A 19,856-nucleotide genomic window follows, 5' to 3' on the forward strand; every position below is an offset into this window, starting at 1 on the left:
AGTATAGAAAGAAATACGCGATATTTTGCAGTAGGTTTCGTAGAGTCACTAAATTACCTGAGTTCTTCCAAAATTTTTATTGGTTATTTCATAGGGTTTTGTAATAATTTTTTTACATAGTCGCCTCGTAATATGACTAGGCATTCCTAAAATTCATCATAGATCTCATGCAAATATCGGGATTACAAATGTTCATTTGGTTTGTGTGTAATGGTGTTTATGGCTTTCCAGGGTGAATTATTGTTTGTCTTTTTCTATGAGTGATGTTTTTGAGGAAGCTCTTAATGTTCACCTCAAAATGGTCTTGTTGGGTCACTTTTGATATCTCGAGGAACCAATACTTAAAGACTTAAAACTGATACGTATGTATGAATGGTTGTATATGAAAGCAAGGAAATTTTGTAAAGTGTAACAAGGGTATATTCACTAATCAATCAAAAGCGTGTTCAGTGTTAAAATAGGATAATAGCTATTCAGTTATGCTCCATAAGATCACTACTGTATTCCTCTATACAATTTTGTTATCCAAATTCACATACACTTAATTCAATTATTTTAATCTCATTTATTACCTCTCTGAGGAAACAGACAAGAAATGATACACTCTGTTGTAATTGAGCAACAACTTCAAATTTCATTAGAGGATTACTTATCAAATAGCAAAAAGAAGATGGATCAAAATTGTACTGAATATCGAAATAAGTAGAATGAATTTTTAATACATAAAATACAAGCTACAGACGAAAAACGGCAGGTGTAACAGGATTACCTGAAAATTGTAACAATAAATACATATTATTAATAAAAACGCCACTACATGAAGCATCACCAGGATAAATTCTATCAGCTGCTGCAATACATATATCAATTAGTTCAAAGTTCAAAGTGCGAAGTTTAACTAAAAACAAGTAATGCATACACAGCAAAAAATCTGAAATTATGCATTGAAAAAGAAATAGGAGTGTTTTTATATGTTTAGTAATGAACTATAAGTATAATAAGCCGAAGGTATTCAAAATGCTGGTAATAAGCGATATAATGTTAGCTGTAAAAACGAAATTGCATAACAAAATGAAAAATAACATGACTATCTATCAACATATAAAGAAAAATCAGAGTTAACGCAAAGTGGTAGTTAACCTTTTAGATCCATTTAGCTTATGAAGGAGAAAAGCAATTTCTGAAAATCAGAACAGGAGAGAAAAAGTACAAAAATCAGGACTACAGTTGTTAAAATACAGTACTAAAATTAACAAGCTGTCAGTATGTATAGATGAGAAAGATAGAAGAAAGTGGAAGGAAATGAGGGGAAGGAAAAAAGAGAAACATTGGAAAAAATGGAATAACAGAAACCAAAGAAGAATTTAATTTATTATAAAACGCTTATTTATCAATGAAATTATAGATGCACAATGTTAGAAGAAAGAAAAAAGTGAAAGATAACAAGGGGAAGGAAAAAAGAGAAATATTGGAAAAACAGAAAATACCTAAAACCAAAGAAGAACTGAATTTGTTACACAATACTAGTTTCTCTATGAAAATATGCATGCAAACTGGTAGACGAGATTCGTATAAATAATTAACTGTAAATGAGGCACAGTTCAATGAAACAATTAGAAACTCTGGAAGCAGCAAACCTAAGTGTATCAGCAGTAAATAGGAATACAATATTGTATTAGCAACATCTTCATAACAGCCCACAGCAAGGTATCAAGGGCCTAAGTCCATAATACGAGGATATTACATAACAGAATCACGAAGTTATGGTGGATGGGATGGTAGCAATCTGTATTGAGTTTACTCATTTAATACTAAGTTGGCATGCTGTGTCTTCTGATTGTCGATTTCCAGTAGGTTCACATCCTACATCGTATGAGTGTTTTTTACAGATAATCGGCTCAGGTTGAATTTTCCTTTCTTAATCACCCACTTATTTCATGTATAGATAACATGACTGCCACAGCTCTGCCTGACCGATCGATATACACTTTTCCACAGCGTTTTCATGTGATTTTATTCACACCAATCTATAGGAAGTGTAGTTTAACTTTACTGTTGAATAAAAATTTTTATATGCTGTTGGTATTTTTAAATGCCTGTTTGTAGTTGTGAGACTTTAATTTTTTGTGAGGTTGTCTGAATTTTGTGGAATATATGGGATAATGCGACAGATGTTATTACTACTGACTGGTTCTTGTTGCCCAGCGAAGAGAAGTGGTATAATTTACGCATTCTCTTTTTTCGTACACTATTATCAATCAAGACACAGCTACAGCTGTTGCTGGAAGCGGTATGTTTGAAGTTCGTATTTCTGTTGCAAAGACAGAGCGCCAATGGAACAGACATGAGGCAATTCACCGTCAAGTGGAAAACTAAGTTATTGTGGCTGTGAGGCTGCTGGAAGCTTGCACGGATAACCGTATCTGTGGCTATGTTTTATCCTGTAAGTGCTGAATAAGTATCTCCTTCTGCTAATATCTGTAATAAAATCAAAGAAATCTATAAAAGAGTCTCACAGCTCCATTGTGCACTGAATTTTATTATGGAGGAAGTTTAAATGTTGCAATAATTACTGCAGAGTGCTTGAATTTTCTTATGATGAAAATTTAAATGTTGTGGTAATAACTGAAACATTTGAACGCCCAACATAAGAACATTCATTTCATAATGGAGCTGGGAGGCTCTTCCATAAATTTCTTAGACCTTAATACAGATATAAGAACAAGAAAAGACATATTTAGAATTTACAGAAAAAACATAGCTATATGTATGGTATTTCCTGCAAGCTCCCAGCACGTAACAGCCACAAACATGCAGCTTCCCTTCCGATGGTGCATCGCCTCATGTTCCATTACCTGATTCTGCCTTTCGAACAGTACTACAAACTATAAAATGTATCCCTTCAAGTAATGGTTACAGTTTTGCCATTACTGATAATATACTACGAAAAAGTAAAATGCATTAAATTACACCACTTCTGTACGGCAGCCAACAGGAACCAGTCAGTAGTTACTAAAACTACTGTGTAATCCCACACACTGTGAAAATGACAACCTCACAAAAAAGTTAAGGTCTGTAACTACAGTCCTGCATTTTATAATATCAAGAACAGATTGAAATTTTTGTTCACTAGTAAAGACAAACTTCAGCCCTTGATAGGAAGTGGAATGTACAAAAATCACATGCAAGTATTGTGGAAAAGAATATATAGGTCAGTCAAGCAGATCTGTGGCAACTAAATTGTTTGTGCATGAGAGAAGCCGGAGATCCAGAAAAAAATTCAACTTTAGCCGCTCGTCTTTTAGCAGAAAACCACTCATGTGATGTAGAATGCGAAGTTTTACATGCTGTTAAGAAAAGCAGGAATATGGCCCTACTAAAAATCAACATATGACACAGACTTGCAGTTTATGGCCAGTGACGAAGGACTGATGATCCATTATCAATGGTTTTCCCAGTTATAAATGAATTTTAACAACTTAAACCCAGTAGAAACTAACATTGACACTTAGAAATGAAAATCATTCGTGTAATTTCATGTATTCGATTGATAATGCATTTGTAGAACCACTAATCTATGTCAAATAACGAAAACATTTCAGAACAGCAGGTGAATTAATTTTAACCAGTGAACACAAAGTCCATGAGACGCCAATTTCTGCCTACAGTTAAAGTAATATCTGGACTGAGGACTTGGTTTGAAAATTAGAAAAAAATCCTGTGCAGCACAGAGAAAATATACTTTAGGAGGTGGTAGTATCGACTAATTCGAATAAAATATGCCGTATAGCTTGTGTCCAATTTTTAGAATGCAATCCGATCAAATACACACAGAAAATGTTAATCAAATCAAGTGATTATATTCAGAGTTGATCTTCGTAAATTCTACTTCCGTCTTCAGTGCAGTTCCTCTTACGTCGCCTTGGCTTTATTCTATGGGGCAGCATGTTTCTTAATCTGAACGATTAATTCTTTAATTCTTCTGTTATATTCACTTTTTCACTGTAGAATTCGCCCATTAACCGCATCCATGGGCAAAAATCTGTAGAGGTACCGCCCGGGGATTTGTTGGCCAAGAATCACGACCATTTCTATTGGTACATCTGCCTTGTGATATTAAACTTACGTGGTTGCTTCAAGACTAGAATGTGCTGGGACCCATCTTGTAGCCAAATGAACTTCTTTCAATAATGCAGGCAGCTCGTTTTCAAGAAAGTCTAGATAACGGCCCTGAATGCAAATGCAATAACACAATAGGCCCAATAAACAGATTATTGCACCACACCATTCATTTAAACAGAAAACGTCATTGAAATTGTGTCTCCACAAAGGCACGTTCATTTTCGTCGGACCACCGATTTGAGCCACGAGATATGTTGATACCGCCATGAGTGGAAGCGGTTTCATCAGTAAACATCATTACTGGGATGAGTGAGCTATTTGCTATTAGCCAACGATAAAATATCAATTTTCCACCTTCACATCCTTCCATAAGGTGTTGAATCAACTGTAAATGATGTCGATAGAGGCAGTGCATACGTTATGTCGGCCACGTTCCGATACGTGTAGAAATTCCCCGTGAGCTTGATGAAAGAGTACATTCTGCCAACTGACGGACGTCATCTATTTCATCTACATCCTGTTAATTTTCATGTTCAGATAAGATATGACTGCTGAAAACTGCACCAGTCAGGAACAAATTAGTGAGAATACGCGTAAACACTCTTGAATCTGATGCTCTGCTACTACGAAATCGTCTACCGTATTCTCTACAAGCAGCAGAAACATTCTGTTACAAAACCCCCAATCAGCATTTGTAAATGCGTGCAGCATGCGCAAACGACTCAGTAGAATTGGCCGACAAATCACAATCGTAGCTGAATAGCTCAACTAGGTAAACTCAACCACAGTTGCACAACTTGAACTCCCAAACAAAATGACAGTTGATAAATAATCTCATAGTAGCTGGAGTACCACCACACGAAATGATAACTTATAGCTGTAACCAGCTACATCGCTGTAACCAATAAAAATTAGGCACGTGTCATATCGATTGCTTGATTTGTGTATACTACCACGTCCCAAAACATTTCCTAACCCTCTTGACATACCCTGCACTGCATCTACAATCAAGGACAAAAAAAAGGCGCATGACGAAGGAATTATCTGAATGGTACAGAAATCGATAGATATATGATGTACACGTACAGACAAACAAATGAATAGAGTTTCAGAAAAATTGGATGATTTATTCACGAGAAACACCTTCACAAATTGAACAAGTCAATAACGTTGCCCTTATGCAATCAGTTATTCGGCTTGGCATTGATGGATAGAGCTGCTGGATATCCTCATGCGGGGTATCATGCCAAAGCCTGTACAAAGAGCGCGTTAGATCGTTAGAATCCCGAGCTCTTTGGAAGTCACTGCACGTAATGCTCCAAACGTTCTCAACTAGCGAAATATTCGGGGATATTTCTGGCCAATGTAGGGTTTTGTAAGCACGAATATAAACTGTAGAAAGTCTCGCCGGGAGTGAGCGGGCACTATCTTGCTGAAATGTAAATCCAGGCTGGTTTGCCATTAAGGGTAACAAAGCGGGGTGTAGAATATCGTCGACGTATCATAGTGCCGTAAGGCTGCCTCAGATAATATCCAAACGGTCCTGTTATGAAAAGAAGTGGCATCCCAGACCATCATTCCTGGTTGTTGGGCCACATCGCTGGCTACAGTCAGGTTGGTATCCACCACTGTCCAGGGCATCTCCAGACTTGTCTTCGGCATGGGATGTCACTGACTAAAGTAGAGTCATCGTCAGTGGTGAGCCGTTTTCAGACTAAGCCACGATGTCCAGCGAAGACGGGTCTGGAGACGCACCAGACAGTGGTGGGATAGCGACCTGACTGTCTCCAGTGATGTGGCCCGACAACCAGAAATGATGGTCTGGGATGCCACTTCTTTCCATAACAGGACCGTTTGGATATTATCTGATGCACCCTTACAGCAAAATGATATGTCGACGATATTCTACACCCCGCTTTGTTACCCTTAATGGCAAGCCAGCCTGGATTTACATTTCAGCAAGATAATGCCCGCTCACTCCCGGCGAGACTTTCTACTGCTTATCTTCGTGCTTACCAAACCCTACATTGGCCAGAAATATCCCCGAATATATCGCTAACTGAGAACGTTTGGAGCATTAGGTGCAGGGACGTCCAACCGGCTCGGGATTCTAACGATCTAACGCGCTGTTTGTACTGGCGAGAGATTCTACTGCTAGTCTTCATGCTTACCAAACCTTACCATGGCCAAGAGAGAACGTTTGGAGCATTATGGATAGGGCCCTCCAACCAGCTCGGGATTTTGACCATACAGCGGGCCACTTGGCACGATGTCCCTCAGGAGGCAACCCAACAACTCTGTCAATCAGCGGCATGCTCGTATAAGGGCCACAGGTGGACCAACGCGTTATTGACATTAAAATTCTTCTGGGTGTTATGCCGCGTCATTGCTAAAAACTAACAACAATAATAAACTAAAACCGACGTTCCGGCCGAATTGCAAAGGCCTTCCTCACGGCACGAATGGTTTTGCTTACGAGTAGCAGAACACGAACGCTGTGTACGATTACAACAACATAATAAATCGGCGATACCGGAACACCACCGTGACTGTGGACAACCTATCAGGTTCCAGGAAGCCCGAGTACTGGCGAAAGAATCGTGGATGCGAGAACGCAGAATGCGGAAGGCGATCGAAATTATTAAGCAGCCTCAAAACATCAACAGAGAAGATGGCTGCAAACTCCCGGCGTCTCGGCTGCCGGCCATCCCAGTCCAACGGGCCGCGAGCGGTCGCGGGGCAGATGCCACACGGGACACGGACGTATCTGCACAAACAGTTGTAGAGCAACTGTCAGTCCACTTCCGCGCACACCAGGAGGAAAACTTGCCGGCCAGAAGCCGAACGCTGATTCGCGGACAGTTACCAATCGCTGACGACATGGACATCTACGAATAGCCTTTTTCCTTCCATCGTACCTTACGTCATGACTAGCCAATCATATTAGAGGGCCAATTAAAAGTTTGCAACAGTGACGCCAAACACCGATAGTCTGTAAGAGATAGAATCACCTATCCCCACGCAAAACCAGTCGTGCCCTGAGGAAGGCCGTTGTAATACGGCCGAAACGTCGGTTTCAGTTTATTATTGTTGTTAGTTTATAGCAATGACGTGGCATAATACCCAGAAGAATTTTAATCAGCATGACACCTGCCGCGGAAGCCTACGTTCTTATACCAACGCGTTATTGATTTACTCAGTTTATGGAGATCTTTCTCTTGAATGAACCATCAATTTTTTCTGAAATTGTTACCATTTGTTTGTCTGTATATGTACATTACATCTACCACTCGGATAATTCTTTCGTGGTACCTGGTTTTCATATTTCGTCTCGTAGTTTACTTGTGTGTATGAGAGAGAGAGAGAGAGAGAGAGATAGTGAGAGTATGAGTGTGCGTGCGTGTGAGGCAAAACGACTGCCATTGCCAGTATAGTGTGCCCTTCTCACACAGGCACCACTCTACACACAGAGTACTGACACATAGTGGTAGTGGTACCTGCTGGTAGGCCTGCAGGTGCTGCTTTCGCGCCGCCTCCACCTCCGGGGTGTCCCGGACGGGCTGCGGAAGACCGGGGTAGGAGGCGGGCAGGTGGTTCCCGGCGGCGTGGAAGCCCTGCCCCTCGTCCCAGTACTGCACCTGAAATCCAGCACTCCGTCACACTCGCCAGCTAGAATAGCTTGCCAGAAACAATACACTGCGTATAGGGTAAAGGCTATGAAAGTAAGTGTCTCGAACGTCCGTCTTCAGAATAGGTTGACATCAAGATACTTGTGCAACAGGTGCCACCAATATTCTATTTATACACTACTGGCCATTAAAATTGCTACACCAAGAAGAAATGCAGATGTTAAACGGGTATTCATTGGACAAATATATTACACTACAACTGACATGTGATTACATTTTCACGCAAATTGGGTGCATACATCCTGAGAAATCAGTACCCAGAACAACCACCTCTCGCCGTAATAACGGCCTTGATACGCCTGGGCATTGAGTCAAACAGAGGTTGGATGGCGTGTACAGGTACAGCTGCCCATGCAGCTTCAACGCGATACCACAGTTCATCAAGAGTAGTGACTGGCGTATTGTGACGAGCCAGTTGCTCGGCCACCATTGACCAGACGTTTTCAATTGGTGAGAGATCTGGAGAATGTGCTGGCCAGGGCAGCAGTCGAACATTTTCTGTATCCAGAAAGGCCCGTACAGGACCTGCAACATGCGGTCGTGCATTATCCTGCTGAAGTGTAGGGTTTCGCAGGGATCGAATGAAGGGTAGAGCCTCGGGTCGTAACACATCTGAAATGTAACGTACACTGTTCAAAGCGCCGTCAGTGCGAACAAGAGGTGACCGAGACGTGTAACCAATGGCACTCCACACCATCACGCCGGATGATACAATAGTATGGCAATGACGAACACACGCTTCCCATGTTCGTTCACCGCGATGTCGCCAAACACGGATGCGACCATCATGATCCTGTAAACAGAACCTGGATTCATCCGAAAAAATGACGTTTTGCTATTGGTGCACCCCGGTTCGTCGTTGAGTATACCATCGCAGGCGCTCCTGTCTGTGATGCAGCGTCAAGGGTAACCGCAGCCATGATCTCCGAGCTGATAGTCCACGCTGCTGCAAACGTCGTCGAACTGTTCGTGCAGATGGTTGTTGTCTTGCAAACGTCCCCATCTGTTGACTCAGGGATCGAGACGTGGCTGCACGATCCGTTACAGCCATGCGGAAAAGATGCCTGTCATCTCGACTGCTAGTGATACGAGGCAGTTGGGATCCAGCATGGCGTTCCGTATTACGCTCCTGAATCCACCGATTCCATGCTCTGCTAACAGTCATGGGATCTCGACCAACGCGAGCAGCAATGTCGCGTTACAATAAACCGCAATCGCGGTAGGCTACAATCTGACATTTATTAATGTCGGAAACGTGATGGTACGCATTTCTCCTGCTTACACGAGGCATCACAACAACGTTTCACCAGGCAACACCGGTCAACTGCTGTTTGTGTATGAGAAATCGGTTGGAAACTTTAATCATTTCAGCACGTTATAGGTGTCGACACCGGCGCCAACCTTGTGTGAATGCTCTGAAAAGCTAATCATTTGCATATCTCAGCATCGTCTTCCTTAAGGGTTACATTTCCCGTCTGTAGCACGTCATCTTCGGGGTGTAGCAATTTTAATGGCCAGTAGTGTAGTACTCATTAGAAACCTTATAATGATGAACCACGTGTTTCTCAATTTGTTCACACGTTCAAAAATGTTCATGTTGTTGCAGATGCCAAGCTACTTAGGCAAAGAGCATTATTATTATGTAGCCTGATTCAAATAGCATTAATCAGAGAAACAGACAGAACGTTGCAGAAGCAGTATCAGAGGTATAGGCCTCATATTTTAAATCATGGTGTCAAGATGGTCTGTGTATCCCAAAGACAAGTAGTTTATATTGTACTGTGACTGTTGGAGAGGAACAAAAGTATCGCTGCGTGCGCTCGAGCGCGGTGTAATACGATCCCCAGTTTCCTGACACAAATAAACTGTTTATCAGTGAAGGTCACAAGCACTTTCACGATATTCGCTCACGAAGCTGGTATCTTCTGGAAAATAGAAACTACACTACTGGCCATTAAAAATGCTACACTAAGAAGAAATGCAGATTATAAACGGGTATTCATTAGATAGATATATTATACTAAAACTGACATTTGATTACATTTTCAGGCAATTTGAGTGCATAGACCCTGAGAAACCAGTACCCAGGACAATCACCTCTGGCCGTAATAACGGCCTTGATATGCTTGGGCATTGAGTCAAACAGAGCTTGGATGGCGTGTACAGGTACAGCTACCCATGCAGCTTCAACACGGTACCACAGTTCATCAAGAGCGTACTGTGACGAGCCAATTGCTCGCCCACCATTGACCAGACGTTTTCAATTGCTGAGGGATCTGGAAAATGTGCTGCCTAGGGCACAGTCCAACATTTTCTGTATCCAGAAAGGCCCGTACAGAACCTGCAACATGCGGTCGTGCATTATACTGCTGAAATGTAGGGTTTCGCAAGGATCGAATGAAGGGTAGAGCCGCGGGTCGTAACATATCTGAAATGTAACGTACACTGTTCAAAGTGCCGTCAATGCGAACAAGAGGTGACCGACACGTGTAACCAATGGCACCCCATACCATCACGCCGGGTGATAGGCCAGTATGGCGATGACGATTACACGCTTCCAATGTGCGTTCACCGCGGTGTCGCCAAACACGGATGCGACCATCATGATGCTGTAAACAGAACCTGGTTTCATCCGAAAAAATGACGTTTTGCCATTCGTGCACCCAGGTTCGTCGTTGAGTACACCGTCACAGGCGCTCCTGTCTGTGATGCAGCGTCAGGGGTAACCGCAGCCGTGGTCTCCGAGCTGATAGTCCATGCCGCTGTAAACGTCGTCGAACTCTTCATGCAGATAGTTGTTGTCTTGCAAACAAACGTCCCCATCTGTTAACTCAGGGATCGATACGTGGCTGCACGATCCGTTACAGCCATTCGGATAAGATGCATGTCATCTCGACTGCTACTGATACGAGGCCGTTGGGATCCAGCACGGCGTTCCGTATTGTGCTAACAGTCATTGGATGTCGACCAACGCGAGCAGCAATGCCGCGATACGATAAACCGTAATCGCGTTAGGCTACAATCCGACCTTTATCAAAGTCGGAAACGTGTTGGTACGCATTTCTCCTTCTTACACGAGGCATCACAACAACGTTTCACCAGGCAACGCCCATCAACTGCTGTTTTGCGTATGAAAAATCGGTTAGAAACTTTCCTCGTGTCAGCACGTTGTGGGTGTCGCCACCGGCGCCAACCTTGAGTGAATGCTCTGAAAAGCTAATCATTTGCATATCACAGCATTTTCTTCCTGTCGGGTAAATTTCGCGTCTGTAGCACGTCATCTTCGTGGTGTAGTAATTTTAATGGCCACTAGTGTATGTTTGTAATTCGCCTTTCAACAGTGTACATTTCGTAGCTGAAATATTTGAGTGTATGAAAATTGTTTCGTATTAACAAAACGTTCCTGGCCTTCAGCTGCGTCACACTTTTAAAATCCCACTAGCTTGAGGCCGAGTTCTCTTCGGCCATTGTCAAGGGGTAACGCACTGCAGTACCATCGATGGTGTGGCCCACTCAGTCAGAAAACGTCAACAACCCCGGATTACCGCTCTCTTCTTTGATGGCGTTCTTCTAGCTTTTCCGCGCCAAATGAGGCGGGGACTGTAATCGCGTTAAGGAAGATATTTTGATACATGACACGTCAATGGCCGAGAGGAACTCGGCCGAAAAGGTCGTGCGACTGTTAACCACTTGATAAGACTGAAAGCCCGATAAGATTTTTTTGAAATATTTCAGTCGTATCCGCCGGTGGTCACTTAATTGTATAAAATGAGGGATGACTTGAGCCGCTTGAAGGTATCAGCGATCAAATGTTTGATAAAAGTTGGAAACCAAAACAGTCTTTGATCGCAAATTTGTTGATTCAATAATCGGTTTCGATCGTTATGATCATAATCAGACTGATCTATGAGGTTCATTCAAGTGAAACCTGGTCAGTGCATTTACCTTTGGCCTACACGTTAAGGTGGCACCACATAATTGCGGGCATGGTGGCGCAGCCTATTGGTACAGAGACTGACCCGTGCGCACCGTTTGATGTTGCGTAGCGCCAGTGAGGTTTCGCGCCGCAGAGAAGGTGGTAACACAAGTTATCGTCCACTACCTAAAGGTGCGTTTACACTGCGATTTGTATCGGCACATGTATGAGATACATGCATATGCGACTTTGCGACATGTATCGCGACTTGTATGAGTTGACAAGTATCAACCTCATACATGTATGAGCGTGCGTTTACACTGGTTGATATGTATCACTGTGCGATAGCTTCCGACGACGATTTGGAAGATTTCACATTTTTATGTGCTGATGCACTTGCTCTTTTGGAAGATGATAGGAAGAAAAGGCGGAGGAAGCGTAGATGGTGGCACATAGAGTTTCTCGCGAATTAACGCTAGAGGATGGCGCATATTTTAGAAATTATTTTAGGATGAGTATGGAGGATTTCCGCGGTTTGTTATCACTTGTGGCTCCTCTTGTGTCCAAAACCAACACAAACTTTCGGGAAGCGATTCCACCAGAGGATCAGTTGGCAGTAACACTTCGTTTTTTAGCCACTGGGAATTCCTCGTAAAACGAAGATTTCATGACAAAACATTTGCATTGTCGCGCGATTGCTAATGCCAACGTCTCACACACGATTGTCGGCATCCGTTGTCAACATTATCACGCGAGGCCGCCGGAATAATAGCAAAACATTGATATACGTGCTAGATGCATGAAAAAATTATATAATGTATTACATACACTGATATATATATACAACTTTTACCTTCACTTCTTGGGATAAAACTTGCACAATGGCCTCGCAAACACGAAGAATAATGTTGCATATGGCACTTTTTGATATTCTATGCAGATACATTAACGTCGAAACGACAGTCGGCACCTACAAAACTCAAACAGCCGCCAAAGAGCCTGGTACTACGCATGCGCTAATCGTCGAAATAAGCGGCAGTCGACAAGACGACAGGAAAGATAGTACTGCGCATGCGCGACTTCTTCAAATGTCGCTCATACATGTCGCGTATATGGCCAAAAAGCGATATACAAAATGTATAGGCGACATGTATGAGCTGGAGGGTCCGCATACAAGTTCCGTGAGTTTTTGTATGAGGTGATGTATCGCGACATGTCAAATTGACATGTCGCTCATACATGTCGCGATACATGTATTCCAGTGTAAACGTACCTTAACATGCAGGCGAGTAACCAGGAACAACGAGGAGTGATTCGATTTTTGGCGGCAGAGGGAGTTGGGGGCCGTGAAATGTATCGACGGATGAAGGCTGTATGCGCTCAGTACAGTCTGAGTCTCATAATTCCCGTCCACGCACGGACAATGAAGTGAAGACGACATTGCACCAGTTTTGGTGGGAAACGCTGGAACATCCACCGTACAGTCCCGACCTTTCACCGTGTGACTTTCATGTGTTTGGACCTCTAAAACAAGCTATGCCGGACATTCCATCGCAACCGACGACGAAGTGTGTGACTGGGTCCAGGTCTGGATCCGAGAGCAGCCTACTAACGTCTTCAAAGATGGAATCGACCGACTAGTGTCGCAATGGGATAAATGTGCCAACGGTTTTGGCGACTGTCTTTGAGTTAACAGAGTCGTCACTGTTACATTACACTAGTGACAGAGCGTGATTTGAATGCCGCTTATAAAAAAGAAAGGATGTTCATATTTACGAGTAAGATCACTTTGATTAGACCAGTACAAGTAGTAGTGTTGATTGACGTGACCTGACAAGCATATAATAAATAAAATATATGTCTTCTTTAACTTACACTACTGGCCATTAAAATTGCCACACCACGAAGGTGACGTGCTACAGACGCGAAATTTAACCGACAGGAAGAAGATGCTGTGATATGCAAATCATTAGCTTTCCAGAGCATTCACACACGGTTGGCGCTGGTAGCGACACGTACAACGTGCTGACATGAGGAAAGTTTCCAACCGATTTTTCATACGCAAACAGCAGCTGACCGCCGTTGTCTGGTGAAACGTTGTTGTGATGCCTCGTGTAAGGAGGAGAAATGCGTACCATCACGTTTCTGACTTTGATAAAGGTCGGATTGTATCCTATCGCGGTTGCGGTTTATCGTATCGCGACATTACTGCTCGCGTTGGTCGAGATCCAATGACTGTTAGCACAATATGGAACCGGTGGGTTCAGGAGGGTAATACGGAACGCCGTGCTGGATCCCAACGGCCTCGTATCACTAGCAGTCGAGATGACATGCATCTTATCCGAATGGCTGTAACGGATCGTGCAGCCACGTCTCGATCCCTGAGTCAACAGATGGGGATGTTTACAAGACAACAACCATCTACACGAACAGTTCGACGACGTTTGCAGTAGCATGGACTATCGGCTCGGAGACCATGGTTGCGGTTACCCCTGACGCTGCATCACAGACAGAAGCGCCTGCGATGGTGTACTCAACGACGATCCTGGGTGCACGAATGGCAAAACGTCATTTCTTCGGATGATTCCAGGTTCTGTTTACGGCATCATAATGGTCGCATCCGTGTTTGGCGACATCGCGGTGAACTCACATTGGAAGTGTGTATTCGTCATCAGCACACTGGCGTATGACCCAGCGTGATGGTATGGGTTGCCATTGGTTACACGTCTCGGTCACCTCTTGTTCGGACTGACGGCACTTTGACCAGTGGACGTTACATTTCAGATGTTTTACGACCGTTGGCTCTACCCTTCATTCGATCCTTGCGAAACCCTACATCTGAGCAGGATAATGCACGACCGCATGTTGCAGATCCTGTACGGGCCTTTCTGGATACAGAAAATGTTCGACTGCTGCCCTGGCCAACACATTCTCCAGATCTCTCACCAACTGAAAACGTCTGGTCAATGGTGGCCGAGCAACTGGCTCGTCACAATACGCCAGTCCCTACTCTTGATGAACTGTGGTATCGTGTTGAAGCTGCATGGGCAGCTGTACCTGTACACGCCATCCAATCTCTGTTTGACTCAATGCCCAGGCGCATCAAGGCCGTTATTACGGCCAGAGTTGGATGTTCTGGGTACTGATTTCTCAGGATCTATGCACCCAAATTGCGTGAAAATGTAATCACATGTCAATTCTAGTATAATATATTTGTCCAATGATTACACGTTTATCATATGCATTTCTTCTTGCCAGTAGTGCGATGGAGTGGTTCGAGGAATACAGTGGCGAGTCCAATTGATGCCTTGGTCCCCAAACTCTCCAGATCTGAACCTGATCAAACAAATCTGGGATGTGACTGAACGTGGCGTCAGAGATCATCACCCCTCTCCCTCCCCACTGGAATTTGGAGGAATTAGGTGACTTGTGTGTGCAGATGCGGCTCCAACGCCCTCCATCGACCTCCCAAGGTCTCACTGCCACGACGCGCCACGCTGTTATCTGTGCCAAAGGTGGGGATACCGCGTATTAGGTAGGCGACTGATCAGTGGTAGAGATAAATGAAAGGAGCATATGGAAAGGCTGTCAGAGAGGCGGTAACCATCACAAGGTGTGAAACATGTACATGTACAAGAGTTGGCAGAGTCGAGGAGACACTGCATGGAAAAGATGGACTTAGAAAGAAGGAACTGGCGTTGCACCCAATCCTTGAAAGTTAAGGCGGTGGTGATTTCGGTGCCGTAGCGCAACAAGCAGCTGAGTAGTGGGTACCTTTATGGCGCGTCCGCTGGGGTCCAGGTATGTGTAGGAGCCCCTGACGGATCCGTCGGGAGCCCTGGCCTCGATGCGCGCCTGGTCGGCCATCATGTAGCCGAAGAGCGAGCGCCCGGCCGCGTCCTGAGAGTGGAACTGCGTCATCTCCTCCTCCGCGGGCGCCTGCCGGACAGGGAAGGCGAGAGTCACAAGCTGAAGGCGAAGGCCGTCAGCAACAGTTCACTACTACATAGTTACTCACACAAAACGCGTTTCCGCTTCCTGGGAAAGTAGTCGTAATTGTAGTTGTGTTCCTCTCCCCATTTTTCCTGGTCATATACGTGACTGCCCCATAATATTTTTGATGATAAAGGTTTTAATATCTCAACATTGATATTTAGGAACACCAACATTATTTACTTTAACTTGCAGAAGTTTACAACAAAAAAACCTTTTCCATGTTGCACATTAGTTTCTTGTTTCACTTACTCACCCAGGCGCGTTTCACCTTTTTCACAAGACGTCTACAGTGGATGTCCCGAAATATTACATGTTTTTTTCGCGTTCACATAAAGGTTATAGATTTAAAAAGTTCATGGTTTTCTTCTCATAATAGAATGGAAACGTACTTACAGTTCAGTGTGTAACTCATTATTTGTAAATCAAGCAGCCTTCTATCATGTGCAAAACTGAAAGCTTGAAGTTTATCTTGTAATCACTGCTTTTGAACCATAGCACTGGAACTAAGATAGCACTGGAACTATTATTTTCTGTGTCTGGAATGTCATTTGATTTTGTAAGTGTTGCCAACTTCCTCAGCTTTTACTTTCAATTTGATTTTGTCTGACTGTATGCGTGTTGATGTAAGTTTTGTGTGTGTGTGAGTTTGTGTGTGGGGGGGGAGGGGGATTGTGATCATTTATCGGAATGCTGTCTATTATGTGATCACTGTTTACACTGATTCATTAAGTAATAGAACCCAGTACGTTGTCCTCGATGGTGAGTGTTCATCGGAGGTGGGGGTATCATCTGGAGTGCCCCAGGGAAGTGTGGTAGGTCCGCTGTTGTTTTCTATCTACATAAATGATCTTTTGCATAGGGTGCATAGCAATGTGCGGCTGTTTGCTGATGATGCTGTGGTGTACGGAAAGGTGTCGTCGTTGAGTGACTGTAGGAGGATACAAGATGACTTGGGCAGGATTTGTGATTGGTGTAAAGAATGGCAGCTAACTCTAAATATAGATAAATGTAAATTAATGCAGATGAATAGGAAAAAGAATCCCGTAATGTTTGAATACTCCATTAGTAGTGTAGCGCTTGACACAGTCACGTCGATTAAATGTCTGGGCGTAACATTGCAGAGCGATATGAAGTGGGAGAAGCATGTAATGGCAGTTGTGGGGAAGGCGGATAGTCGTCTTCGGTTCATTGGTAGAATTTTGGGAAGATGTGGTTCATCTGTAAAGGAGACCTCTTATAAAACACTAATACGACCTCTCCTTGAGTACTGCTCGAGCGTTTGGGATCCCTATCAGGTCGGTTTGAGGGAAGACATAGAAGAAATTCTGAGGCGGGCTGCTAGATTTGTTACTGGTAGGTTTGATCATCATGCGAGTGTTACGGAAATGCTTCAGGAACACGGGTGAGAGTCTCTGGAAGAAAGGAGGCGTTCTTTTCGTGAATCGCTACTGAGGAAATTTAGAGAACCAGCATTTGAGGGTGACTGCAGTACAATTTTACTGCCGCCAACTTATATTTCGCGGAAAGACCACAAAGATAAGAGAGATTACGGCTCGTACAGAGGCATATAGGCAGTCATTTTTCCCTCGTTCTGTTTGGGAGTGGAACAGGGTGCGAAGATGTTAGTTGTGGTACGAGGTACCCTCCGCCACGCACCGTATGGTGGATTGCGGAGTATGTATGTAGATGTAGATGTAGATTTAGGTCGTCACATGCCCTTTTACCCACATTTCTTTTGGACACGGGAGTACCTGATCAGGCCAATAGTTCACAGAGACACGTTTAAGAAGGGAGACAAAGAAATAGCATCAAATTTCCGTCCAGTTTTACTTTTGCCAGCATTCTCAAAAATTTTAGAAAAAGTAATGTACAATCGGCTTTATTACCATCTTATCTCAAATAACATACTGTCAAAGTCACAGTTCGGATTTCTAAAGAGTTCTGATATTGATAAGGCTATCTACACTTACAGTGAAAATGTGCTTATTCATTAGATAAACAATTGCAGCCGGCCGCGGTGGTCTCGCGGTTCTAGGCGCGCAGTCAGGAACCGTGCGATTGCTACGGTCGCAGGTTCGAATCCTGCCTCGGGCATGGATGTGTGTGGTGTCCTTAGGTTAGTTAGGTTTAAGTAGTTCTAAGTTCTAGGGGACTAATGACCACAGCAGTTGAGTCCCATAGTGCTCAGAGCCATTTGAACCATTTGAAACAATTGCAGGCAACTGGTATATTTTGTGATCTGTCAAAGGCATTTGACTGTGTAAATCACAATATCCTTTTAAGTAAATTAGAATATTATAGTGTAACAGGAAATGCTGCAAAATGGTTCAAATCTTATATCTCTGGCAGGAAACAAAAGGTGTTATTAGGAAAGAGACATGTCTCAAGCTATCAGGAATCATCCAACTGGGAACTAATTACATGTGGGGTCCCACGAGGTTCCATTTTAGGGCCTTTACTTTTTCTTGTGTATATCAATGACCTTACATCAGTAACATTACCAGATGTCAAGTTCGTTTTGTTTGCCGATGATACAAACATTGCAATAAATAGCAAATCAAGTGTAGTCTTAGAAAGATCAGCTAATAAAATAGTCATGGACATTAATCACTGGTTCCTAGCCAATTCCTTGCCACTAAACTTTGAAAAAACACACTACATGCAGTTCAGAACTTGTAAGGGGTGTCCCACGAGTATATGCCTAACATATGATGACAAGCAGATAGAAGAAGTGGGCAGTGTTAAATTCGTGGGATTACAGCTTGATAATAAATTCAACTGGGAAAAGCACACCACAGAACTGCAGAAGCGTCTTAACAAATCTCTATTTGCAATGCGAATTGTGTCAGACATAGGGGATATAAAAATGGAAAAGCTGGCATACTATGCTTACTTTCATTCCATAATGTCATATGGGATTATTTTTGGGGGTAATTCATCAAGCCAAGCTAAAGTTTTCCGGGCAAAAAAACGTGCAGTAAGAGTTATATGTGGTGTGAACTCAAGAACATCCTGCAGAAGCATGTTTAGGGAACTAGGGATACTAACTACTGCTTTCCAATATATTTAATCCTTAATGAAATTTGTCATTAAAAATATATCACTTTTTCAAGCCAACAGCTCAATTCATGGAATCAATACTAGAAATAAGAATAATCTTCACAAGGATTTAAAGTCACTTAGTCTTGTACAAAAAGGTCTGCATTATTCAGGAACACACATTTTCAATAGCTTGCTAGCAGCCATAAAAAGCTTAACAACCAATGAAATTCAGTTTAAGAGAGGCCTAAAGGATTTATTGGTGATCAACTCCTTCTACTCCATTGATGAATTTCTCAGTAGAACCAACTGATTTGTGTGTGTATATATATAAGTACAATATACCTTCTGCACAATTTCAGTGCAGTAATGTGTTCATTGTAAATAATTATAATAGTAGGTGTATTACACGTTTATTACCTTATAAATAAATAAAACAAACCTTTTTTATTTTAAATTCAGTGCATTAGTATTTTTAAAATGATTCTTTCACATAGTGTTCATTAAAAAATGACGATCATTCCACTTGGGACCTGTGGAATGGTACATTAGCTTATTTTTTTGGATTGTATATATTTGTCATGTATTGTTGTTTTTCTGACATGTTCTACATCCTGGAGGAATGAAAGTAAATCTAATCTAATCCTATGTGTGGTCGATCGTTGTCTTGCCGAAAAATAGTACCACGGAACTGTCGCATAAGAGGTAGCACATCAGGACGCAGGACATATGTGACGTACAGTTGTGCCGTCGGAATTCTCTCAGTCACTGCCGGACGTGACATGAAGTAGTTCCCGATGGCTCCTCACACCGTGACGCCAGAAGTAGCACCACTGTGCCACTTTAAAACGCTGGAACAATGGTATCTTGGAATGTACCTTTTATTTGCAGATATGAGGGCATTTTACTTTATTTTATTTTGCTATTTCACATACGTGAATGTATCAGCACTATAGTACGAATAGATTAAGGAGCGAGCTGTAGGTGGTTGGCCATCTTCCGCTTTCAGAGCCAGTGGGATGGGGAGCCGATGCAGATATCTCTGGTGACGTCAGAGAAGAGATGAAGAGAGAAAGTACATTTAATCTGGAGCG

The 19,856-nt window shown here is 42.9% G+C and overlaps 1 protein-coding gene across 4 annotated transcripts in view; it reads right to left on the minus strand.

Moving 5' to 3' along the window:
* Window positions 1-19,856, minus strand: part of LOC126202921 (trithorax group protein osa-like) — a 145,647-nt gene that overhangs the window by 23,036 nt on the left and 102,755 nt on the right. For all 4 annotated transcript variants that reach the window (XM_049937006.1, XM_049937008.1, XM_049937007.1 and 1 more), the window contains exons 3-4: window positions 15,502-15,666; window positions 7,620-7,760 (exon numbers count right to left, since the gene is read on the minus strand). In XM_049937006.1, coding sequence (XP_049792963.1) covers window positions 7,620-7,760; window positions 15,502-15,666 — 306 coding nt within the window. The remainder of the gene's footprint in view (window positions 1-7,619; window positions 7,761-15,501; window positions 15,667-19,856) is intronic.

The sequence above is a fragment of the Schistocerca nitens genome, chromosome 9 (assembly GCF_023898315.1).
Source record: "Schistocerca nitens isolate TAMUIC-IGC-003100 chromosome 9, iqSchNite1.1, whole genome shotgun sequence".
NCBI classification, from domain to species: Eukaryota; Metazoa; Arthropoda; class Insecta; order Orthoptera; family Acrididae; genus Schistocerca; species Schistocerca nitens.